The sequence below is a fragment of the Oculina patagonica genome, chromosome 6 (assembly GCF_052425735.1).
Source record: "Oculina patagonica isolate OP01 chromosome 6, crgOcupat, whole genome shotgun sequence".
NCBI classification, from domain to species: Eukaryota; Metazoa; Cnidaria; class Anthozoa; order Scleractinia; family Oculinidae; genus Oculina; species Oculina patagonica.
Genome location: NC_135763.1, coordinates 37210481 through 37236314, shown reverse-complemented (window position 1 = coordinate 37236314; position 25834 = coordinate 37210481). Strand labels below are relative to the sequence as shown.

The 25834-nt window shown below is 40.5% G+C and overlaps 3 protein-coding genes and 1 pseudogene across 4 annotated transcripts; 1 reads left to right on the top strand and 3 right to left on the bottom strand.

Moving 5' to 3' along the window:
- Positions 1-1163: 1163 nt before the first annotated feature.
- On the bottom strand, positions 1164-7755 carry LOC144657653 (diamine oxidase [copper-containing]-like). Its single transcript, XM_078518006.1, has 3 exons — positions 7673-7755; positions 3294-5424; positions 1164-2809 (listed from the first exon to the last, which is right to left on the bottom strand). The coding sequence occupies exons 2-3, from the start codon at positions 5391-5393 to the stop codon at positions 2492-2494; spliced, it is 2418 nt and encodes an 805-aa protein (XP_078374132.1). The 5' UTR covers positions 5394-5424; positions 7673-7755; the 3' UTR covers positions 1164-2491.
- A 2388-nt stretch (positions 7756-10143) lies between these two features.
- LOC144657652 (membrane progestin receptor gamma-B-like) lies at positions 10144-13335 on the bottom strand (annotated as a pseudogene). The gene is made up of 2 exons (XR_013571591.1): positions 12738-13335; positions 10144-11454 (listed from the first exon to the last, which is right to left on the bottom strand). The product of XR_013571591.1 is annotated as a membrane progestin receptor gamma-B-like (transcript).
- A 2202-nt stretch (positions 13336-15537) lies between these two features.
- On the top strand, positions 15538-17770 carry LOC144657651 (membrane progestin receptor gamma-A-like). Its single transcript, XM_078518005.1, has 2 exons — positions 15538-17103; positions 17295-17770. The coding sequence occupies exon 1, from the start codon at positions 15791-15793 to the stop codon at positions 16925-16927; it is 1137 nt and encodes a 378-aa protein (XP_078374131.1). The 5' UTR covers positions 15538-15790; the 3' UTR covers positions 16928-17103; positions 17295-17770.
- Positions 17771-18823: 1053 nt separating this feature from the next.
- Positions 18824-24159, bottom strand: LOC144657702 (uncharacterized). The gene is made up of 6 exons (XM_078518063.1): positions 24083-24159; positions 23377-23468; positions 22208-22226; positions 21487-21600; positions 20347-20586; positions 18824-19002 (listed from the first exon to the last, which is right to left on the bottom strand). Exons 2-6 carry the CDS (start codon positions 23452-23454, stop codon positions 18971-18973), a joined length of 483 nt encoding a protein of 160 aa, XP_078374189.1. The 5' UTR covers positions 23455-23468; positions 24083-24159; the 3' UTR covers positions 18824-18970.
- Between the last annotated feature and the right edge of the window lie 1675 nt (positions 24160-25834).

The window sequence follows — 25834 nt, the reverse complement described above, 5'->3', positions numbered from 1 at the left end:
TTCAAGTTCCTGCGGTTCTTCTGAGGTAAGAAATACAAGTTTACGTCAAAGTGGCCGAGAACTGGGCCCCATACTGTACTTTGCCCCGTAAGCTTTTTTCTCTGTCCTTCCGCCGAAGCAAAAAAACACAACCTGATTACACATTAACCGAAAATCGACCAAGTGTGCCTGCAACGATTTCCTGTCAAAACTAAAATGAAAACCATTGCGGTATGCGTCACCCGTAGCGGTTTTGTAGCAACCCCAAGCTATCCCCGTCTTTTTGGCCGCGCCAGGAGACTACGCTCTAGGACGACCAAAGGGTAAACTATAAATCGGCCACGCCCGATTAATAAGAGAGAACAAGGGAGGAAACTGACTTTCCGACCGGTCCAGCGCCGAGCCGATCTTCACCCAGAAATTCCCATCGCCCAACATCCAAACCACGCATCAGTTTCTGCTCCTATGATTGGATTGAAAATCCATCCAACACTCGAAGCGCGAGCTGCCGATAAATATCAAGAAATCAAGCAATCGAAGCTTGCTTCATCCACGGCTGGAGTTTCGTGTGCTGGCCTGTAACAGTCACGCCGTGCGCTTATGTCTCATTGGATGGCACAAAATAATTCCCTTTCATAAACTCAACCCGCGGGACAGGGCGGGAGGGGAGAAAACCGTTCGTTTAAAATCGTTCGACATTTGTAGATCTAATACAAAAAAACCAAAAAAAAAAAAACAAAATTTTTGAAAGAAAAAAAAAATTTCCAAAATTTAAATTTAGTTCTTATACGCGGGTTTTTACTGTACTCTCAAGAAGTTTGAATGAACCTTTCTGTTAATTCTGTGAATATGGATATGCGTACTCTGTGCCTGGAATTTATTCCATTTAAGACCTTGCCCAGCTGCCGGGCATAAAGACACGACATAGCCCATAACCCTACCCTCTCCTAAAAACTGAATCTACTTTTTAGAGGAGATAACTAACACTGAACTAGGCGAAAAACTGTTAACCCACAAATAAAGTTTTTCGGACATTTTGAACCAGGAAAACTGTATTTCAGATTTAACAGGACCATTGTAAAAGAGGATTCCCGTCAGTGAGGAAGGATTTGCTTTGGGAAAGTTAGCTCAGAGGTAGGTACTCCTTGTCCAGCGACCAGGCTCACAAGTGGTAAAGAATTGAATCGAATTGAAGATTTATTTATCGACTTGCCAGTGAGTTACTTACAGAACCTTCTTCCAAGATGTTTCTTCAAATCCATCTTTAGGTTGTTAGACCTAAAGATTACTTTCTTCTGTGGTTTCAACTTACAGTTGACTTTCTTCTTAATTCTTAGTTTAATTAACAGCATTGTTTATATGTTTGCAACTGCTTAATAACATGTACATATTTTTAATTATCTTTTCTTAGTAACTAATGGACTAAACGATCATAAACATACACTATGACCTTATTTCGTTTGCTAGTCAAGGTTTTGCACTTCAGTGTTACATATAGTTCGAATAGTTTAGTATAACATCTATCGATATACAGCCGTTCCGAGTTATGCAAGTTACTGTTTACCGGTGTTAAACCTTAGTTGGATCATTTTTGCCTTGTTCCTAGGCCTCTATTCTCGTCACGGTCAACTCGTTTTGGGTCACGTGGTCCGGATACGTCACCGAAACGAGCAGTGACGTCAGCAATACCGTGAAGGCCGGGGGGAAAAGCTGTACAGGAACAAGGCAAAGATCAACTCAAGAGATACCAAAATCGAACATAAGATTTCAGCTATTTGACAGCGCCCAGGTTGACATAGAGATCCAGAATCATAATGAATTGGAAAATACATCGGAATGTATCGACCTCGGTTCCCCAAGTAATGAATTGAGGTGGTATAAGCACAAGCCGCGCAAAGGATAAATGTCAAGATAGAGACACGATGTCCCACGATTGACAGACCAAAATATATTAGTTCAATTATCGGTAAAATCAACTCACGTATACAATCACGAAAATCCTTATACGTTACATGTAAGCTCCTTATTACCATAAGCTAGAATGCCGAGAATCAATCTCTCTAGAATAGAAATACACTCTTACACTTTGTGATTTGTTTTTAAAATCCATCTAAAACGTTACACGCACCATAAACCAGGGAATTGGGGGGAATTCCCATGTGAAAGGGGCGGGGATGCTGTTCTGGTAACTTTTAGGGCTGCACAGAAAGAAATAACAAAGCACCTTGGTCATGTTAGTCGTAAAGATTGATCAGACATGAAAACTTAGACATTACTTTATAGCTGAAAGCATTCGATGACAACATAAATTATTGTCCTTCAAGTCACTATGACTCTTAATTATCTGTCTCTTTATAGAATTATATCAAATAAAGTTTCCGCCACGCTCATTGGCCCATTTTTTTTTTTTTTGGGGGGGGGGGATTGAGTTCACATTTTCCGACGAGCATCCTCTCCCCCATTAACATGAAAGTACCCCAGCCCCCGGGTTAAGATAACCCCAACAGGAGTCTCAATAGGTACCCTTAAAGTCCATCTTGTGTTCCTTAGGGACGCACTGTGGTCCAGTAGGGGTACCATACCGCTCCACCTTCTGTCCGCTGAACTTCGCGTCTGTCGACGTAATCAAGATGGCGTTAGTAGATCCCATAGAAGGGTCCTCATCAAAGTAGTTGAAAGGTCTGATGAAGAAGTTGGCGGAGTTCGCAGCTGTGGCTGTGTTGGGCAAGTCTTCTGAGTGAGGCACGTGCATCGCACCGATAGTTACCCAGGCAACAAGGTCCTCGTTTAATATGGAGTCGTTATCCATAAGGTACTTGCGAAAGTCAACCTGCGCGAAGACGATTACCAAAAGAATAAATTTACGTTAACAGTGAAATATATACAGCGAAGGAATAAGATTTAACATATGTTTTACCCTAACGGAAAAATATATTTGGGGTTTTATAAACCAAATTAACCGTTTGGTCTAAATAGGGACGGGTTAAAGGTCCTAGTGAATCACCCCCACCTAAAAGACATCTTGTGGTATAACCTGGCGAGTTTGTTGCCAGTAAGTACATTAGCATTGTGAAGTACTAATTATACAATGGGGCTACAAAGATGCTCGACGGGGAGAGGACGTGAAGATAGGCTTCTTTCTTGTCCAAAAGGTAGGGAAGTCAAAGTAGGCTTTTTCTTGCAGGCCTTGGAGGGGGGGGGGAGAGTCCGTTCCCCCCCCCTCCCCCTCCCTTCTTTTACCCTCTCCCCAACACTCGTGGGTTCTCACCTAGATTCGCCCCCGCTATAAATAAAACAAAATTCCAAAATCTAACCTGTGGATCAGTAGGTGCGTTTTGATTGTAGATAGAACTGCTCTGGGTCTCATTCGCTTTGTATTTAGTGACGGCCATTTGGTACAGGGACCAGCTTAACATGGGCGTGATCATCCAGTCTTCGGGGTACAACTGTTTCAACATGGCGCCCAGCTGTATGCGATATCCCTTCTTCACACCCATCCTGTTCTTCTTCGCATCATTATAGAAGTTCAGATACTTCGGATGGTCGAAGTTAAACTTATACGCGGCTTCCAACTCGGTTTTTTTCACGCTTCGCTTCAAAACTTTCTGAACACGTCGTCTGTTGGGGAACCAGCGCTCGGTGATGTTCTCGATTCCAATTTCAATCGTCTCGTAGGAATTCTTTCGTCCGCCGACGTCCAAGTCAACTTTGTAATTGATTAGGTGATCATGTGTTCCGCTGGTGAAATGTTCGTGCAGTGGATATGCGTATGGACTCGTATAAGAATCGTAAAATACGCCAAAGATATACCCGGAAGCTGACATTTTGACTTCTATGACGCCGTTCTGGTAAAATATGAAGTCAAATACGTAATCATAGTTGTACACCGTCGCGATTGTACGTAGAACTAACACCTGATTGGTCATTCCTCCGTAGAACTTGTATCCATTCACGAAGTTGTTATCGTAATGTCGACGGAGTGGTATCCCAGTGTTCAGTTCAAACACGCATACCGCGTTACGAAAGGTCTTCGGTCCACCAAGCCCGATCATGTGCACCAGATCAAAGAAGGTAGCGGTGCCCGGGCAATCCACCCCACGAACCATCTCATAGCTACTCTTCCCCATCCCCCACGATCCATCAAGGAAGTCATTCCACGAGGGGCTTGGGTAATAGCCTCCGTACGTAGCAGCCGCCTCCTGAAGACTCAGCTCATATACAATTCTGTCTCCGTTAAACTGGATGTCGTAGATCTGCATACCACTGTTTGAGTCCATTCTGAAATCAAATGACCACGACATGTAGCTTACATGACGCCCCTTCACAGTATACCGCTTGCCATCCGGCTCGTATTGTTCAGGGCCTCTCATTGGTTCAGACGGCTGGGGAGTACCTCGACGTTCATAGCTCGAGAACAATGAGGCGTTCCCTTTTGGCGCGAGTATCTTGAATTTTTCTATGGTATTGTTATCGTATTTGGCCACTAGCTCGTCTACGGAGTCAAAAGTTTGATTGCCGTAAAGAACTTTGAGGATTTTCCACTCTGAAGCCACTGCTCCTCCGTGATCTACGAGCAACATCAAGTTTAACGGATGAAAGTATTCACCAGCGTAGCCCGTGCGAAGGAAAAACAGCCAAGTGTAGCGATCTTCTCCGGTAAATCCCATTGGTGCTGTGTAGAGAGGCGCCAGGCACTTCTTCGTACAACCGGTAAGCGTATAGCCATCATAACTTTCGTACATCAGCCTGTACAGCTTCTGAGCAGCTTTCCTAACGATGACGTTCATCAATCCCTTGAACTCTACAGGGGTATCAAGAGGTCGGGCATTGAATGGGACGGTGTCTTTCTCCCCACCAGGGACTGTTCTTGCCTTGTAACCGGTGGGGTTTGCAGCCGGGCTGACAATGTATTCCCTCACCACTGGAGGGTCGGTAGCACCTTGAAATATTACCGCGATAGCTTTTCGCTCAGGCTTGGGACCATCTTTGTCTAGGAATTCCAGGACCTCATCTTTGGGTGGTGGTAAAAACTGTATCAAATATATGTAGTTGCTGTTCACATGAGCCTTTACATATTTCGTGAGGTTCAGTTCAGGTTGCTTCAGCAGATAATCTCGGACGGCGGTGATCTCGTCGACCGACAGGTCATCAAAAACACCGGCAGACTTGGGTGGTTCATTTGAACTGGACATTCCATCTGCACAGGACTCCACGCTGACAGCTTCATGGGAGCCGTTGTCTGAGGTTTCTTCGCTCTTCTCTTGCTTTGTTGCTACCACTATCAAAGCGATTAACAATGCAATACTGATAATAATGAACACGACAGCAATAATCATCCACACACGTGTCATCCGCGCGCTGCTGGTAGACTCCGAAGATGATTTCTTCTTCATCATGGGCTCGCTGCTTTCCATCGACAAGCAAATCCACTGAAACAGCCAGACACTGAAACAAAAAGATCGAAATACTATATTAATTAGTTCCTTTTTTAGCTTAGACTTTATTTCTTAACCTTGGAACCAAATTAGAATAATCTTTTTGCTGTTTGTGACATTGTTAACGAATATTGCCTATTATAATCATTTCATCGGGCATTGTGGCGTATTTTGCGGGCTAAAATGGAGAATGAATTCAGCGGGCTAAAATATATTTTAGCCCGCTGCGGTGGACCAATCAGAAACAAGAAAAAAAAGGAAGCCAGCCAATCAGAACTGAAAACCATTCAACTGTTCGCGCCGTTTTCTTGCTGGCTGGCACAAGCTAGTGGAATAATATTTCGTTTAATTTTAGTCGAGACGCTTCAAAACTGTTTTTGAGCTTTATAACGACAAAATGTTTGAAGGACTGAACGCGAAAGCAAATTCTCAGTCTTCTTTGCTAGATGAAGAGGAATAACAGAAACCCAAAGAAGAATCCAGGCGGTGAAGTGAATGTAAGTTTGTCTTCGTCGAGCGAAACTCGCTCAGGCATATTCCAAACTGCCAGTTCAGTTAACAGCACAATTAATTTTAACGCTTATAAATGACGACTATTTCTTTGGTGCCGATAGAATTTTGTAATTTCCTTTTTCAAGCAAAGATTGTTTTGAGTAATTTAGCGGTTTTTTGCCGAGTTTTGTAAACTTTTAAACCTGGTTTTCAATCATAAATAAACGCCGACTCGCAACGGCAGCGTTCACGATATCGCTTACTGTTTTTGATTCCTTAACTAAATGCCCTCTGAAATGATTATAATAGTAATAGAGTTAATGTTCTTGGGCGTAAATATGTTTTTGGCCCTTCTCAGAGCTCACTTTAGCCCTCGCCTGCGGCTCGGGCTAAAATGAGCCTGAGTCGGGCCAAAAACATATTTACGCCCAAGAACATCAACTCTATTGTTATATTGACATTTGATGGAGCAAGCTTTCACTATTTTTGTATTGCTGTGTTTGCAAACAATCGGCACCAGTTCTGTCTGTTCTTTGCAAAAGATTCAGCTGATCATAATAAATTAAAGAAATTAAGAGTTTAAATTGTTGAAAAATAGTTTGTAACTTCTTGTTTTTCTTGGAGAAGGAGGTGTGTGTTTGTGTGGGTGGGGGAGGGGAGAGAGGGACCCCGAGTGTCGTGCTTGAATACAGTGGAACCAAAATCACCAGCGCTTTAAAACAGCGTGACACACTAAGTACACACAAGGTAAAGCTTACGATTACATTTTTCAGTTTTTTTCAGCTCATGGATATGTTCGTTTATTCCCATGCAAACTCTGATATTTTTCACAGTTATCGCATCTCCATACTAAGCTTTATAAATTTGCGTGGAAAGGTTCGGCAAATAACTCGCGAACGGTACACCGCACAGACCTGAAACTTGGAGAAATTGTTTATCTTATTATCGTCTATAATATTTGAAATTCATAGCTTCTGTAGTTGAATATTTTTTTGATTGCGTGACAGTGAAAACCAGCAATATTCAAATTTTAACACTTGTCATGGACACTGTGTTGAAACAAATGTAGGAAATACCAAAATAATTCATTATTAATCTCAGTATAACAGTGAACTTTGTATTAAGGTGGGAGAAAGTAAAAAAGTAACAAATTAGACGAAAAAGAAACAAAGTTAAAGATATGGAGAAACGGTATTAAAGATTGAGGATAAAATATGTTTGCGTGACGCAGATTACAAGGGAACAATAGAAGCTGATAAATACCACCAATTGTTTGTCATCATGTGATGGCCATAGCAAAAAGAAATCGAAAAATCTCTGCCAGCTAGCTTTATCGAATCCAGTTTCGCTTCTTTTCGCAGAATATTGCCAGCTGAAGGCATTTGTTAGTTTCTCAGACCGACAATTTCGCTCGAAACATCGTTCCGTGATAAAAGCGCCAACCAGCTGGCTACTTCACTTCGCACAAGAGGCCAGAATGTTTTCTCGCTTTCTCTGGAGATATGAAAAACATTTGCATGAACTGCAGACAATTGTGGAAGTAAAATCTTCCCTGCATTGCACACTTCGAGTTTTCTTGTAACCAAAGAAGAAAACTGCACTGAAACTGGACGATCACTGAACACGACAGCGTTGTCTTTGTCGATATTTGAAAGGTTATAACCCTTATACGGTATGATAATTAGCGTTGCAGTGAATCGCAAGAGGTAAAAGTGAGCCTGCCTGTGTATCTTACTTACCAGATAAGCCTGCAAGTCAGATCTTACCTTCTTTAAATGCTGTTTTGGTACAGTCTCCAAACACACGCTGATAGAAACGCCTGGGTTCTTGTGATGATTGACAATTTAAATATTAAATGTTTAAAACACTTGAGTATGTCACGCTTGTATTAACACAGGCATCCCAAGCTCACGTACGTTTTGAAAAAAGCGTCACGGTACATTGTGTGAACCAAGGGGAAAGAAAGTTGGCACTTTTCTTTCACGGCAAGCGGTGCCGGAAAACGGTGCAAATCTGTGTCGATGGCTGTTTTCACACTAGAAGATCACACTGATCTACACCAAGATCCAGCTACAAATTGCTCCTGTTTGCATTGTAACAGAAGTCACTGACGATTTGTTCGTCTAGTGTGAATTTAAAACGGCTTTTTCACAACTTGACTGTCTAAACGACCAAGTTGTCTTTGAAAAATCGTCTTCCTAGACGGAAGGCCAAATCGACGGACAAATTCAGACGACTTGTCCAAAACAGGCGTATGTTGAAAAGCAGCAAAGCAAACCTGCTATGGAAAGGTACAAATACGGCGACTCAAAGATCAACCAATTTGAGTTCACTGGCCGAGTGTAGAAAAACATGGCCTGGCTTGAAGTGAACGTATATGTGCTGCGGCGTAGTCGAGGAAGAAACAGGTTTTGAAGGCCTTCTCGGACATGGAGTTTAACAGATGAGCAGTAGCACTCGTACTCGTACTTCCAGCAATTCGGTTACTTTCGCCGATAAAATAAACACTCGTGACCTTAACAACACTGCCGATTGGCAAAGAATTTCAGTAACTGAATTTCCTCAGTCCAGAGTCAGATATACGTTAAAAAAAAAATTAATTAAAACTTTATTTATCCTGAAGGGCCAATCAGTGATCATTAGATCACTGGTATAAACTGGCGATCAGCATTAAGTGTAAAATACATCTATTCTTAAAATTGTAGAAGATTTAATATATACATATTAAAAATTTACATTAAAAAAATACAAGTATTCTGGAGTTTATGTATCGAATTCAAGCATTTAAAAAGAAGAGAAGGGCAAAGAGCAGCAAGCAAACAAAAACAAAAACAAAACAAAACAAAACAAAATTGAACCTAATTTACAGTACATATATGATTTATACGGTCCTGTTCCATAAAATGCTTAAAAATGTGTGTCTTAAACTTAGATAGAGTGTTTAATTCTCTCATTTCCCTTGGTAATCCGTTCCATTCTCGTGCAGCGTCACACTTGAAAGTAGACTGGCCCATTTTTGTTTTAGATGGTGTGACGTTTATGAGTGTCGAGTCTTTGAGTGTTCTACCGTGAATATCTGATCTCTTTTAAAACAAGATATCCCTCTAACTGGTGCGGACAGTTAACATTGTGTACGATCTTAAACACCAAAAGAAGCTTCAAAAACCTCCGTCTACTGTCTAAGGATACGTTCGATAAGACTCGGTCACCAGAAAGTCAAACAACTAATTAGCCAAGTAAACAAGTTGCAGAACTTAGGTACCTTTTTGAGCAATGTAAAGACACTAATTCTGACTTTTTTTTAATAAACTCGGCAAAAAACACGAGAATAAATTATAAATCACGAGCCGAAGTCGGATGCCTTTATTTTAATTAAATCACTTTGCAGTCAACTCTCTAAAATTGTGACCGCAATATTTTGCAGTCCCTTACAACCCTTCCAAGTTGTCTCTTATTGATATATTGCTTTGATATATTTTCATAAATGTGGTTTACCGGCACAATAGTCAGTTAAGGTTTTGAATAGAAAAAGAAATCCAGTTTTTAGACTATTATTATTTCGAGTTGGTCAGTTTCGCTCGTTTTACAGAGATGCCCACCAAATTTCCACACTCATTTCTTATTCCTTTCACGATAGTTTGAAAACAAATGCATACTAAATCACTACACTTATTTCTTATTTCCTCGTCTTCAGGTGCGCTGCCGGTCGTTCAAGGCTGTAAGGCGGGAAAACAGGTAGCGCGGGAAAGAGAACCGCGCACTATCAATCCCAGAGCGCAAAGTGAACCGCGCACGTCCAAGGAGCGTCGCCTGCGTGCCAGGCAAAATTTCTCATTTGTCTGATCGAATGCACATAGAAGTCCACGTGCCGAAAAAAAAACGATGTGTCTGGTTTTCCAGTTTCACAGAGCCAGGTAAACCTGAAATTAACGAAGTCCACGCGGCGGAAAAAAAAACGATGTTCTGGTTTTCCAGTTTCACAGAGCCAGGTAAACCTGAAATTAACGAAGATTATTTAAAGAAGCAATGTGCGCGCGCAGCCTTTATTTATAGAGAAGATTAAAAAATAATACTTTTAGCTGTTTGCACGCATTGCAGGCTTATAATTCTAAATAATTTCAGGTGTCTGTACGGGACACCTTGCGGGCCAACTTGGCTTTTGAAAGCAAAACAATTTAATTCCAAGAAGAAACACATTTAGCTCAGTTACAACATTTTATTTGCACTTCAAATTTGTGCCGACGATACAACTAACCACATGTTGTGTTTTTGATCCATTTAAATATTTCCAAACCTTAACTATTCGCAATGGCGTACGTTATACCCTCCTAAAAGTGTTCTACTGAGTTGTTATTTTCAGTGGGTTTTCTTGAGCCTTGAGAAAACGTGTGATGTTGTGAAATGACACGCACGTCAATCTCACGTACAAGTCCATAAATGTCTTAAGGTTACTTCTTATGAACACTCTCCTTGACCTTGAGGGCTCTGGCAAACCAAAATGCAATTCCGGCATTAATAAACATCACCAAAATGGCTGCGCCCATGGTGTTGAAAGGCGACACATAAGCTGTTGTTTCATCCATCATGTTAGCGCTCTTTCTGTGGCTGATGTCAAGTTCAATGATTTTGAAAGCATATTCTGTTGCCAAGGCAACACAGATGTGTAGGAAATGGTGGCTGTTTCCAATCAGATCAAACCTTCCTGGAATGAGCCGCTCAGGTAGCCTGCTGCTGTACATGAATCCCGCTAGAAACGTGCAAAAGGCGTGACGGAAATAATAACTAACGGATAATCCGTTACTGCAGGCAGAGAAGGCCCTGCACATTGTATCAGTTGCGTGACAACTGCAAAGCGTCACGCCAACTGTGAATGGCAACGTGCTGAACGACCAGGCAACAAGGACTGGTAACGCACGAAGAAGCGTGCTGAACCTATTGACTGCAGCATCGGTCTTACAACAGCCGTAAGTCACGAGAAAAGAAAACAGTGCCGCTAAACACAGATACAAAGATGGCCATTCAAAGATTGTCCACTGAGAGTTGATTGGCCGGACGTAGAAAAACATTGCTTGGCTGGAGGTGAAGGTGTACAAGCTAACGGCTGCGTAATCAAAGAAGAAGCAGATTTTGTATCCTCGTTCAGACATAGAGTTGAAAAGATGAGCAACAGAGCTTGTAGAGTAAAGAATTAAAGTTCCAAAAGCAGAAGCAAAGAGAGGCAAATTGAAAGGATCTAAAATCGAGTTGGTTTGGGTGGTTGCGGCCACTCCGTAGCGTACCAAAAAGTAACATGTTGTTAAAATGTGACTCCAAACGTTAAAGCTCTCATTGTTGATGTAGAATAAGACTCTTGAAGCACTGCCAAGGTGTACTGTAAGCTCTTCTATATCCTGTCTTGATGAAGGGTTCTCGAAGGCCTTTTGGCATTTCGTCGTCTTCAAAAAGAACGTTGCCATTTTGTGGGGCATGTTCTTTCATGCCGTTGTTGTGGGTGGTCGTGGTGTTGCAGTTGTTGTATATTCTGTTTACCGTCACTCGGTCAAGGTCTCTGTAAGGAAGGTGATAGCAAAGTTCAAAATGAGAGAAAATCTAGAGACAAGCTATAACAGTGTTCATACAATTTCCCTAATGACAAAGGCCCCGTCCACACTGACTCGGGCAATATTTGACGTTTTTCCCGGTTGGCCACCGTCCACACTGAACCGGCGTTTTCGTCACCGAAAACGGAGCTTCAAACGCTCACCAAGAAGCTTCAAACCCTGTGTGCGGAACATTTCCGGCGTTTAAATCTCCGTTTTTAAATTACCCGGGTCAGGGGCGGGGCCAAAGTCGGCTCAATAGCGGGAAGGAGCAGGGGTCAATCTCTCTGGGCTAGTACCCAAGTCCCAACGAGTCCGGATAATCGAAGTTCGACTGTAAGTATAGTAATAAACTGATTTTAGAGGTGAAAAGCGGTTGAGCATGGACATATAATTTTTATGTTCCCTGAGGTTATAAAATTTCTCGGCTATGTTCTATTTCAGGGGAGTGGTCCTTTGAAGGTGGCTTTAAAACTGTTAATTGACTTTAATTGATTTTACACTTATGTAAAAACACAAGATATTGCAAGACTTGACAGGACCCTGGGAAAGAGTTTGTTTACTGCCAGGAGTCCTATAATATATTTGCATAATTATTCGCTGAGTCATTCTGTCCAAACACACTTGTCAAAATTTAAATCTGGTGCAGATATCCCTTAATTCGTTGTTGATACAAATTCTGTAGTCCTAAGCTAAAAGAGCTTGTCAGCCCATTAAAAGTAAACGTAAATTCAACGTTCTTTAGCGTAGACTAAAACAGTTCAGATCGATAATGTAAGCTTACTGAAGCGCTGCTAGGTACTTGAAAAACTCGAAAACAATGCAAACGAATACAATTTATGTTCAGATAAACTGGAATTTCATTTGGAACTTGTGAGCCGGTATATGCTCTGTTGTGTCGAAACAAAGATGCCTTACAGTAGTTGAACCGAACAAGCTAGGTGCTCTGACGTACAGCAATTCGGAAAATGTCAGATATCGCTGCTTTTGGATAGATTGAAAATACACTGAGAATTTCACCCACGTATTACAAAATTAACACGTACTTTAAAGGGAATATTTGATTCGAAATTAGCTCCCATTTTCAAACAATAACTGCAACATGTTTAAAACCTCGCCAGGTAAATTTTACAAGTTAAAACACTAGCCAAAACAAGAGGTTTCAAAATAAAATGCATTGTTATGTAACCGACTTAGAACACATGATTTAATAACATTTCGACGTAAGCTTACTATATATTGTCCAACTTACCCAAATTTTGCGCATTTGCGAGTCTCCAAACAAGCAGCTCCAAGCACGAATGTCAGAGAACGATTAAGATGAGTTTAGGCGTCTTCATGTTATCAATAATTACAAGGAAAGACAAATAACCAGTTAGCGCTTGATTTGCGGTTAAGTCTAATTGGTATGCAAAGTTTTCATATGCACAAAGAAAGCTTACGTGAACATTAAAAATGCATAAATAATATTCACAGGTGTAGAGAATTTGTTGACAAGCAGTTGAGCCGTTTTCTGACTTGCGTTACATGTATATCACCTCGTGGTAATTCCTTTGTTAGTAGATAAAAACAATGGACCAAGGTCTCGAATATTCACAAGATCAGCGCGAACTTTACGGCGAAGAAGCGATGCAGACGAATATTGAACGAAGAGTTGATGAGACCTTTGGGCAATTGAAATTAGGGGCCATTCACAAATCATAAACATTCAATATTTAAAAAAATTAAAATTTCCAATCTTGCTGCTAAAAAGAATGGCTTGCAATATATTAAGTTGCTTAAGTAAACAAAAGCAATTGTTATTTAGACTTTTTTGTTTGTTTATTTGCAAACGTATAACGGTCAATTCCCTGTGGTCGCGCAGCTCAAAAGTATTAATCATTTCTCGATAATTGGAAGAATTCAAATGTCATATTTTTTCTCTTTTAAATTTGAAGTTCTGAGTTGCATTTAATAGCCTTAAGTCCCTTAAAGAAAACTACCTGTCACTGAAAGTGATCTAGAACTAAATCATGACCATTTTAGTAAATAAATGACTTGTATTACGTAAAAAATGTAGGTCCGCAATGAACTAGATTAAAAAAAAATGGAAAAACGATCTCTAGCTAAAAACTTTTCGACTGTTTGATCTACAGACTTCGACGGGTAAAAGTGAATGAAGAAAATGTTTTGTTGAAATGTTTTGCTGCCCAGAGATTGGGCAGGAATTGTTGTCTGCATTTGGAGTCAACATGCCAATTTAGGGAGGCTCTGAAAACGTTCCGGAGCAATTTTTCAATTTTTCATGCTCTCCATTGATCAATAATAAAAAATGGGGGTCACCAGACTCTTTTTTGAGTTATTAGCACTAAAATTAAGGGTGTTTTTAACAAGTCATACAGTTGCCACGGTTACTAGTAACGTCAAGAAAATTGCCACAATTTGTTTATCACTGATTTGCTTGATACCATTTTTGTAGCAGTAACTGATAAATTCACTGACCCCCACAAAGGGACAGAGAAGAAAAACAGAGCACCAGGAAAACGCGGATTTCTAACGTACATTAAAAGAGTTTTGTTCGAGAACTGGAAAGTGCTGGAGACTGTTGTGAGCCTCGCTTTAAAACTTTTCACCGTTAAAAAACTCCCTTCTAGAGCGGGTATTTATTAAATTTCAGACCATTTTACAGTTGTCCTGCTCAGTGACCTGGCCTTTGAATGGAAGTGAGGCTGGAGGTGACCTTGTTTTGATACATGACCAAGTTCACTGCTTTTGTTGTGTTAATCATGTTGTTTTGATGCAAACTAGTTTGCATTTACATAATAAAGCAGAGAGGTTTGTATCGATGCAAGGTCACCTCCAGCCTCACTACCATTCAAAGGGCCAGGTCATTGGCAGGAACTGTAAAATGGACTCACACCTTCTTTAAAATCACCGTTAAAATTTATAGGTAAATTACTAATAGGTGCTTGGTAAGTAGGTAATAGGTAATTCACTGAACATTATTTTTTTCAGTCCTGTTAGCTAAATTCGTGGAGTGATATTTAATAATGAGTAGCCTGCGTTGCAGCCGAACGTGTCACAAACTCCTCGATATTGGGGCAGAGGGCATTGTCGATACTCACCATTTTGGATTTGCAGTTCAAGGGTATCTTTTACGCGGTACAAGATAACAAGACATCCATGATCGTAAGCACGTACTTTGGCTGACTGCTCTAAGTCTTAATTCTCCTTACAGGCTTTCATACATTCTTTCCAGTGTTTCTTGTGAGAATTTTACGGTGCATCAAAGCAGCTTAATAATTCCGTTTATATTCACGGAAGCTGTGTCAATCAAAGCTGTCACCGTGACAACGCTCTGGACTCGCTGTTAACTCCCAAAAAGAGACTGTCGGGTTTTCTACAAGCGACCAGAGCCGGACGGCTAAGGGGAAATCAGCTTTGATCAGGCTTTAGATTAACGGAATACTCTACTCATTATGTAAATATTTGTTCAAAGTTCATTGCCGTTCAGTCACGAAAAGAAAAAAACGCAAACAAACGAGACAAATTTCCTAGTTAATAGTTCTTTAAACCGATTGAAGTTTTCGAATGGACAATCTCTTTCGAACGTATTTCTAAGGTCTCCTATTAAAGGGTTGATATCTACTGCAAGGTTTTTGATACGTAATTTATTCAGCGGCGCTCCTTAATTTCTGGTATTTATATTGATCATTGTCGCTTTGTTTACGAAACACTGGCTGCGGACAATGAATAAAACGCAACCTCGTTTCACGAAAACATGAACTATCCTTCAAATGTGTCAAGTCTAGACATTGATCGTTAAAAGATCGAAGTCATCAAAACCGCGATCAAAACATATCAAGGTGAAAATAAGAAAACGCAATTAGGACACATTTATTAAAAGGATAATTTCCTTAAAATATGGCTTTTTGCTTTTTGAATTGCTAATTAGAATTTTGAAGTTCAAAGCGGAAAAAGTTATTCAAATTGACTTGGCACTGTTTTCCAAACTATTGTTTAAAGTCAATGTTATATTCATCTCGGAATGTTTTCCTTGAGTCTCGGCTAAATATAACAGGACAAGCTCAAATAACATAATAGCGTGACAGATCACGATGCGTCGTGATCGAAAGTGCGCGAAAACCACAAGATTTGTGTATTACCGTACTTCAACTTTCCTGCAGGAAATATGTGAATGACGCTAGCGAGGTTTCTACGTGTTTCCGTCATTTTACACTTGAGTGACGACCGATTTACATTCTTTCAAGTCGCCTTAATTGACTTGGTAGCAACGGGTTGTTTTCAACACAAAACTACCTGAAAATGAAACGACGATCAAGGTTCGTTATTCCTGATCACGAAAAACTTAACAACAATCAAAACAACAACCACAGAAGCGTTAGAGCGACGTTCAAGGAGACAAAAAGCGGGGAAGCTTTTCTGTACAGCGTCTGTGATGTACCACCCGGCCTTCAAGAATCGTTTATCAAAACAGGGTACAGAAAGCCTTACAGCACCACCTGGGAATGTTTACGCAGTCTCTTTTACATCAACAATGAGACGTTTAACATGTGGAGTCACATTGTGGCTGTGTTGTACTTCATCGTGCGTTATTCAGTGGTTCTGCTTGAATTGCGACAACCGACTTCGCCTCAACGCGACTTCTACTGGCCAATGTTATCATCATTTATCGGAACAATCACCGTTTACTCGTTGAGCGTTACTGCTCATGTGTTTAACTCCAAGTCGGAACAGATGCACAGAATTTTCTACTTCTTCGATTATGCCGGCATCAGCATTTACACGTACACATCTGGGCAAGTAATGTATTACTACAATCGGCCAATAAATACCAACTGGAGAATTTTTGAATCGGCTTTGCTCTACACGGTCATGGGCGCTGGTTTATCTTTCTTGGCTACATTCTTAAGCTGCAAAAGCAAAGTCGATCTTCGAAAATACGGAGCGATCATCCGAATACTTCCCGTATTTGCTGGGTGGCTGAACACTGTGCTCTCTCTAACAGTTGGCGTGACAATGTGCAGCTGTCACGATGTCACGACATGCCAGTCGTTCATTTCTTGTAACGAGCTGCTCATTACGTATTACTGGCGTCACTGTTTCTGCTCAATCGTGGGTGGTCTGATCTATGGAAGCAGATTGCCTGAGCGACTTTTGTCAGGAAAATTCGACATCATAGGGAGCAGTCATCATTTTCTTCACATTTTCAGCGCCCTTTCCACAGAGTACGCGTTCAAGATTCTGGAAGTTGCCTTGGAGAGCCGTCAGGATCCGACAAAGGAAAAGGTAGCAAAGTCACTTGCTGGGATATCGAGCTTGGAGACATTGTTTCCAACTATTGTAGTCTTTGTCGTAAATGTCGCTATAGCTTTTTGGTTTGCAAAATCGATTTACAACTCTAAAGATGACAAAGATCCAATAAGTAGGAACGAAATGTAACTGTTTTGGAGTTTTTGTAACATGTTCATTACACATGGGAGCCATAATAAGGGGTAAAGTTTTATACCAACCTCGTCCCCAGGGCCTTCTCGGTGACGTGTTTTCAAAATGGCGGCCCGTCACTACTAACGTAGTTGCCACGGTAACTGAAGCTTCTCGAGTTATTTATTTTCTGTGTGTTTTTCTACTTGTTCTCGCTTTCCCCCTTTTTTATTTATTTCTCTATTTACCAATGTTAAAACAAAAGGCTACGTTTTTCTTTGTTGAAAGCAACACACCTCAACACTCAACAGATCGTAGTAATCCTAATATGACACAAAGGTTTTGCTTGCAAGGACAGTTAACAGCAAATAAAATCATTATTTAGTAGCTATGATTAGAAACCAACTGCCATAACTTAAGCTCGCCAAAATATTTTGTAATCATTTTTTTAGTAAATAAAAACAATAAACTGTAAACTTTATTTACCATCTTTGATGATCATTTTTTTCGATTAGTAAACAATCAAACAGTATTCAGGTTTCTGCCAACCGTGGTGATCTGGGTCGGAGAGAGGAGGACTTTGTTGTACGCATGAGAGAACGAGAAGCTCAGTAAAATGAATACGTCGATTCTCCTCGATAACATATGGAAACATTCACCTCTTTACTTACGGCCCAAACTGTGGAATGATCTCACTCCTATAATAAGAAATCTAGCTGCTGATGTCAGCGACTGTCGATGCTAAAACATATGCAGGGAATGACTCGCCGTTTACATAACTTGTTTACAACTAAAATTATATTTTCTCCGCAAGTTCGCGGGAAAAATTATAGACAAATGTATGGAAAATAAAAAACGTAACTGAACGCCTTCTAGCCTATGCCAGCTTCATCTTTCAAACTTGGTAAATAAAAACTTAACTTAAAAATTCATTAGTTGTTCAGCACTCAATTTTTGGATCGGATTCTTAACCTTTTCCAAGATATTTTCCGTCGGATTCCCATACAAACACTGTAATTTCTAACCGCGTTGCTTACCCGTCAAGATGGCGTCGAGATAAGGCCTATGACGTCGAATAGCTTTTGTTGAACTAACCCATGTAACACTCCAAAATTATATTAAGTCAAAGTCGTTTTCTACCTTCTTTTATTGAGGCATCACACGTTATACATTCAACAGAATCAGATGAAGCAAAAGTCTAATTCCAATAACAGAAAAGTAGCCTGCGAGCAGGCTCGCCTTAAGGTACCCCTCTCCACCAGTCTCCTCCCCGCCGTATCGCTTCGCTCGTCAGTCGCGCGTGCCCCAAGGTGAGCCTAGGGCTTTCCACAAGTTGCTCGAGATTTCCCAAAAAGTTGCCCGTAATTTCTCAAAAAGTTGCTCAAAAGTTGCTCCAAAAATCCAAAAAAGTTGCTTCTGATAATAAAAGTTGCTCGAAAGTTGCTCCAAAAAATCCAAAACGCAGCTTCTAATCAAGTGAATTTCTCTAAATATATAATAATTTCACTTTGATGGTAAGATTTCTAAGCAGTTTTATGTAATTTTACAGCAAAAAAGTATCTAAATAACATATTAAGGGGAAATTTGTTAAATAACAAGGATTTCTTTAACTGAGAAAAGTCGTGAAGATATCGATGACGTCATGTTTGCTGACGAGTTTTGTAATGCAGAATGAGCCAAAGTTGAAACGTCTTCAGATGTTCCTCGAAAGTCTTCGGCAAACTTCGTAAATCTTCGGAAACGTTCGTATTGCCTTTGAACAACACTCGGATAACCTTCGGAGATCTTCGGTCTGGAAATTGTTCAAAATGCAACAAGTTGCTCGAGAGGAAAAAAGTTGCTCGGAGGGGAAAAAGTTGCTCCAATCATGAAAAGTTGCCAAAAAGTTGCCGAGCAACTTGTGGAAAGCCCTAGGTGAGCCTGCTCGCAGGCGAACAGCAAAGTTGCAAAGTGAAAAATGGTAAAACATACAAGCATTGTGAAACTTCTTTTCTCATTAGGTCATAACTAGCTGAACTACGTAATGCTTGACGTCACACACATGTTTTGGCGGTCTCGGCCTCAAACGCCAAACCCCATTGCTTTTTTGAACTCTGGAAAAGAAATTTAAATTCATTGTTATATTTAATTACTATTTAAAGTACTTTCACTGCCAAAATGTATCTCCATTAATTTCTCTTAGGCATATTTACGTCAGACCAGTTATTTCACCCCAACCTTCGATTTCGAGGTGCAAAGCTATAAATTTCATGTTCAACTCATGGATATCTAGATATCTATAAGCACGATGGCGATTATATCTCGGATTTCTTGAAATTCACGTTCTTAAGGCGGGACTTAACATAAAGGTTCTTTTTCCGCCGCTTTTCATAAGTTTTTTGCAAATATCTCGTTCGCTTTTTAAGCAATGCAAAAACCCTTTGCTCGTCCCATTAATCTATGTTTAGGGGTGTTGCGGAAATATTTGGGAGATTTCTGGGAGGAGATAGTTTTTTTTAAAGGAGTTATAAAATTTAGAGAAATAAGAAATACTGAAGATTTGATGTAGTTTTAAAATTAGAATTTGAACTTTAAAATTAGTAGACGGACACCACTCTCGTACAAATTGAGATAAACTTGAAACAATTCGGGCCGACGTGCGTACGTTTTTCAAGATTAACTGAACACGTGAATCCCATTATTTTCAACTTTTCGAATTTTGCCCATCCATTCCCCTTTTTGGCCTTTCTGTGTTTGTTTTGAGTTATTCTACAATTTTAAGCCGTTGTTGTGATATTTCAGTTAATTCTATGACCATTTTGTCAGTGCCGAAATTACCTAAAATGACGCGACATAGCTCCTTTGATACCGTCAGTTGCATCTAAGTGTGAACACGTCATGAAAAAACATGATCTGAGTGGGTATCAAACGTTGCATGATTCGTCATCAAACATTTGAAGTTTGGCACACCATTACGCAAACTTTCGCAGGTCTTCGCGCCCAAAATACGATAAAGTTGGTTTCGTTTTATCGAATGATCATCTCTTTGCAGTAATTACGGACAAAAATTTCTATGTCTAGGGAACTCCTGGTTTGAAATTTCGTCCATTCTCATTGTAGCCTGCGAGCAGGCTCTCTATTCGGGGGCAACGCGAATATATTATTATTGAACTCCTCGAGCGCCGAAGGCGCGATCTCGCGGGATCGCGCCTTCGGCGCTCGAAGGGTTCAATATTCACGTTGCCCCCGATAGAGAGCCTGCTCGCAGGCTATTCTCATTGAAAACATTTCGACAACTAGATAAAAAGATACCAACTGTGTTGTACAAACTTCAAAGTTTGACACCTGAAACGCAGACGTTTGACGTAACGTGAAAACATGTTTTTAGCGCGTGAGTTCACGGGTAGATGCAATCGACGGTAGAGCTTTTACCGCACTGTTTGGTTAAGTTACCTTACCATTGTAATTCAATTGCCCGTCGCCGTCTTTATCTGTTGGACTGATGTACCGAGTCAAACCTTGCAGGGAGAAATCTTTATTAAAATCTGTTTCGAAGTAGTATTGCAACTCTTGTGCCGTGACGTATCCATCGTGGTTTGAGTCAGCTTTTTTGAAGTGGCCCAAGTAATTTGTCTCCTCGAGATCTGCGGCAACCTTTAACACGATACCAAATTCGTCCTTAGATAGTTTCTGGTCATCTGAGGAGAATAGCGCAGTGAGAAATCCTTGTTTTACAGTTCAATCGAACGGAATACCTTAAGGTTACTATTGTTAGCGGTTACTAATTTTAGCGATTTTAGCGAGTTCGGTGAAAATCGCTGAATTTAGTACTCGCTAAAATTTGTCTTGGTCAAATTTAATACTCGTTAAATTTCCCCCCCCCCCCCCCCCCCACGCCAAAGGTAAACAAAATTAAACATAGTCGACTTACAGTGCGGCGCGCCTTACCGCGGCCACCCAACAAACTTTTTTACATGTGTCTTCTCGTAATATTATCATTTTTTGGACGACCACGCCTACTTGCAAAGTTGAATACGACCAAATAGATACTTGTAACATTGTGTTTTTCAACAAATTGCAGTGAAAACGTAAAATTTACAAGATGACAGTTGTGAAAAAGTTTGTCGGGTGGCCACGGTACGGCGCGTTGCGCTGTAACAGAATGGATGCTGGTGACTTTGTTCTTTCTGGCATTGAAAATGTTCGCTCAATTTCAAGTGAGTTTGTTCTTTTTAATACTAAATTAAAAAAACCTAGTGAAAAGCTCAAGCTCTAGTCGGGGTTAATTATTGTGCTTTGTTCTCGTGCAAGACATTTTATTCTTAAACGTCATCCAACATTGTGCTTCACGAGCAAATGTTTGATCGTTTAGCCACCTCTGCAAATAAAGCAACCAATCAGAAACCGAATCTAAATGACGTCACTGTATTATTTCAGCAGGAAAACGCACAAAGTGTTATGTGGACTAACTTTCCTCGATGTTTGCTCAAACATTGTTTGCTCGTTTAGCTACTCCATGTTGTGTGCGACGAACACAATGTTGATCGTTTAGCCGAGGCTTTATATAATAAAAAAGGTATACAACATCTTATACGTACTGTTGAGGTCGTAGTAAGACAGCCCTGTCTTCCCCGACCAGTCGAATCCAGCCGCTTTTGCCTCACTGCTGGTGATGAAGCCATCTTTATCCTTGTCCAGTCTAGCAAATGGATCTGGAAAATTAACATATTGCATTTTCCAATTTTTATCTGTAGCATTTCCCAGTCAAAACGCTTTTGTCGGTCAATATCAAAAACAAGCTGCAAGAAAGTGGACGAGAGGAGGATTGGAAATGTACTCTCCTCTTACTCTCAGTTTTCCCGCGCTTTTTATTTAGTTTTGAACTAGCATGTTTTGTATTTATAGTTTTGAACTTGTTGTTTAAAAGCCAAAAAAATCGAGCATAACCGCTGGCATAATGGCAAAGTTTTTTGGGGATCTTTTTGTTAGAGAAAAAAATCAGAGCGAATACTGTAAATGAAATGGACTTTTCCCAGCCTCGTACACTGAGCATAAACTAAATGATCATAAAGGTGTAAAACATTGAGCAAAATGTGGACATCCCTACATTCGTCTGGCCGTCTGTTGTCACGTTAGTCTCATATTGGTCGTCACGCGTGAGCAGCCAAATAACGGCGCGGCTGGACCCAGACTTCTGTCACCCCGGCTCCCATTGATATAACGAAAATATAAACTGCATTTTTTAAACAATATTCGTAAATTTTCAGTTTATCATTGGTAACCAAAAAATATAAATAATTAAATGGGGTCATTTCTTACCATTTCCTCTGGTCTCCATCTAAAATTAAAAAAAGATAACGTTTAGCTAAAATGAGACTGCTTTGGAAAGAGGGTCTATAATACTGTGGTTTGTTAAGCCAATTTTGGGTACCGGTTGCGGGTAGATTCGTATTTATCTGGCGGTTTACGGTCAAGAAATTATGGCGGTTTCGGTCATTAAGAGAAAACGCAAGCTTATGGCGGTCTAGAAAAACAAAACAAGGCGGTTTGCGAAATGAACGACCCCCTAAATTAAATACACCCTCTTGAAATGCAAAGATACTAACACTCACTTACTCTTGTCAGTAGGGAAAAAGAAATGTGTGTTTCAATTTATATTTTTCGGGGGGTACTCGACTGACGAAGTTTTATTCGGAAAAAGCTCCTCTGCGAGGTCCAAATCCTTTCCCTTCTTAAATAGCATTTTTGACGGAAAAGAAACCCTTTTATATAATCCATAAAATCGGTAAACCTTTCACGTATCTGCAGTAGAAACAGTAGAAATATAACGTCCCTCTTCCAAACGTTCTACTTGAGAAACCACTAACAATACTTAGACTTAAAATGATGAATCAGTCGTAAGGCGCGTCTGTTCCAGATATTTTGCAGGGCCCTTTTAATTTTCCTACCCTTTCATATAATTCAACTCTTGAAATCCCTACCGCTTTGACATAACTTCAGCCTGAAAAGGAATGCGCTAGACTGCACAGCAGGCCTTGTACTGTTCTTCCCAAACAAATTTTTCTAATTTCAAACGGCTTTAGAAATGCCCCATTGAGAGATAAAAGCCTAGAAACTTGCATGGTAGCTTTTTGCATCAAGACGCTTTTTCTATTCATGAATAAAATAGTTCTCCTTGGTAGTCTACTTAAACGTTTAGAGAAATTAGGTCTCGTCACCAACTGATGCAAGAGGCCTTCTGCAGCGGTCTTGGGTTCTAAGCTCGAGGCTTTCCTGTCTTTTGGACTTTGCACTGTATAAAATGCAGTTACAGTTGTACAAACTGCAAAGATTTCGCATACGCCGTTTCCTCAAATGTTAATCTAAAAAACTGGTAGTTGAAACTCGCCAAAGGCTACATATTACGGTGCAAAGTGAATGCTTAAAGTATTTTTTAAAAGTCTTATTTAGCTCAAAGTGCACAATCCGCTTAAATCACAGACACTTACCGGAATCCTTGATGCTCCCGAAGCTACAGCTGTTGCTACAACCAACAGTAAAATTAGCCACTTCTGCGAGCCCGCCATTCTGTCTACTGGCCCTGCAGAGTGAAACACCGAATAGTTCGACAAATTATGCGTTGCGGATACACAAAAAGAGCATGTTGCAGTGACATGTAGCAGAGAAAAAGAACACAGCGTGTAAACGCAACATAATGTAGTGGAGACCGGCAATATGCAGCGAAACGTCTCTTCTTGTGTTTTCATTCTTTTCAGCAGCGGACGTGTCGCTAAACGTGTCCATGCTACACTTTCTTGCTTGTATACACGATGTGATTTTGCCTTTGCTACATCTCGCTGCAGCATGTTCCTGTAAAGGCGGGGGCAAACGAGGACACATTGTTAATCATGAGCTTTGCCCGCGCGCGCAACATTTGTTGCGGACACAAAATGTTTCTGCATAAAAGAAGTCAGGAACATGTTTGTGTCTTGGACAAAATTTTTTGTCCGCAACAAACGCGCGGCAAACAGGGAAACATTTGTGTCCGCAGCAATGTGTCCGCAGCATTGTGTCCTCGTTTGCCTCCACCTTAACATGTCTCTCCGTGCGTCAAGACCTTTGATGTAAAACGTTTACTGAAAAATGAACTGTATAAAGAGAACAACCTTCACCACATCAGATTAATACGAAGCCTGTTGAAAACGTTTAGCTTACCGGAGTCGTCAGCGCTGAGGGAATGTATCTCAAATGAGAGAACTGATTCACTCTGTGGATCCCGGCAAATGAAGTACTTGGAATTCTCTCAACATGATTTAACTCTTTCTTCAGGCTAGATGCTTCAATTTGCATTTGTTTTCATTGTTACGATTTTTTATAAGACTTGAATAGTAGGATTAGATGCGCTCCATTTGCAATCAAGCCAAAGCACCGAACTCATTCCCGGTGTGACTATATAGTAACTATGATGTGACAAGTGTAGCTAATGAAGCCAAGAAGAAGGACAAGAACGAAACTTACCTTGCAAGTTTTAACCAGATAGTAAAACCGGACACACTTAACTGTACCACACCATTAATTCGCCTGAGTAGTTCTGATCAATAATTGCATGACAAACTGTCTTTATCTTTGCGAAAGGCACTGAACCAGTTCATCCTCTTTCAATGCGCACAATGTTATCCCGTCGAGCGAATTAATTAGCTGGGTTCTCGAGTACGATGCTCTTCCGCATCACTTTTGGTTTTCTTTATTTTTTTTTTCTCTCTCTCTCTCTGTGACGCCCTGTAAGTTTTACTAAACTTAAAATATTGGATCGTTTGGGAGCCATGCAGTGAGTTTCAAAACCTTCTCATGAATCGAACGTTTACTGATCGCGAGCAGTGTTTCATTCTCTATTTGCAAAAATTGTTATGCATCGGTAACGGATGTCCCCGAAACATAAAAGAAACTAATGAAGATGAATTTTTCAACATGACACGAGCTTGGGACAAAGAAAAATTTATGGCCTCCCAGATAACAGTTGGGCGCTCTAACCAACTGAGCTACGGGAGACTCGTGGTGAGCTGGGCCATGTATTTGGTTGATATGACCATTTACTTGAACTGTGATCAAAGTGATCACCTGAGCATAACTAATACCCGAACATTCCTTTCACAGCTGTAGTGTGGGAACCTTGCTCGTACTAACCAGCTGATTGGGAGAAAAGCAGTATCACTAACAGTTTCTCCATTTTGCTGCACTTTTCCCAACTGATATTCTAATATAAAGTTAATGGCTGTTATAAATTTTAGCGTTCAACTCGAATAGTGAAATCAGAGGGTGCAGCCCCCCGAGTTGTGCCCACCGCTCTGATCCACGGGCATACAAAGAAAATAGCACTGACTACGTGACTCTCACTATATTTAATTATTTAGAGAGGAAGCCACATCAGCTCTAGCTGGTTTTCATGCGGGTTCTCTATCCAGATCGATCTGGGCCTCTATCTAGATCTCAACCGCCCTTCAAATGAAAAATTGCAGTCTTTTTTGATTTTCTTTTACTAGCCCTCTAGGAGTGGTCCACTAGTTCTCGGTATATTGTTCTTGCAAGTTCCCTTGTTGTAATTCTTATCATAGCGTGCACTTTAATTTTGCGAACTGTGAAGATAGATAATGACGTCCGATATTTCAATGTCACAACACAGTAAGCGGCCCTGTTAAAAGTTAATTTAGCGCTACAAAGTTGTAGTCTAGCGGCAAATCGCGTGCACAAGTTTATCTCAAACCATAATTGTATAAGGATCGCAGCAACTTTGTAAATAAGATTTATACGATTAATAGCCAGGGCATTCTCGACCCCAGAGCTCTTGTCTTTTGCACTTGACTGACTCTTCTCGCCGTCAGTCATGCGTAAAAGAGAAGTGCTCTGGAGTCGAGAATGTAGCCAGGGAAATAACTTAGTGGTTTTCAATTGAGAATACGCAAACTGCGC

Coding starts and splice junctions, on each gene's coding strand:
- LOC144657651 (XM_078518005.1), top strand. CDS start 15,791: ATGAAACGACGATCAAGGTTCGTTATTCCTGATCACGAAAAACTTAAC.
- LOC144657702 (XM_078518063.1), bottom strand. CDS start 23,454: ATGGCGGGCTCGCAGAAGTGGCTAATTTTACTGTTGGTTGTAGCAACA. Junction 20,587..21,486: donor GTCTTACTACGACCTCAACA/GTACGTATAAGA, acceptor TATTCTCCTCAG/ATGACCAGAAACTATCTAAG. Junction 19,003..20,346: donor CGGGCAATTGAATTACAATG/GTAAGGTAACTT, acceptor TTTCTTTTCCAG/AGTTCAAAAAAGCAATGGGG.
- LOC144657653 (XM_078518006.1), bottom strand. CDS start 5,393: ATGGAAAGCAGCGAGCCCATGATGAAGAAGAAATCATCTTCGGAGTCT. Junction 2,810..3,293: donor ACGCACCTACTGATCCACAG/GTTAGATTTTGG, acceptor GTCTTCGCGCAG/GTTGACTTTCGCAAGTACCT.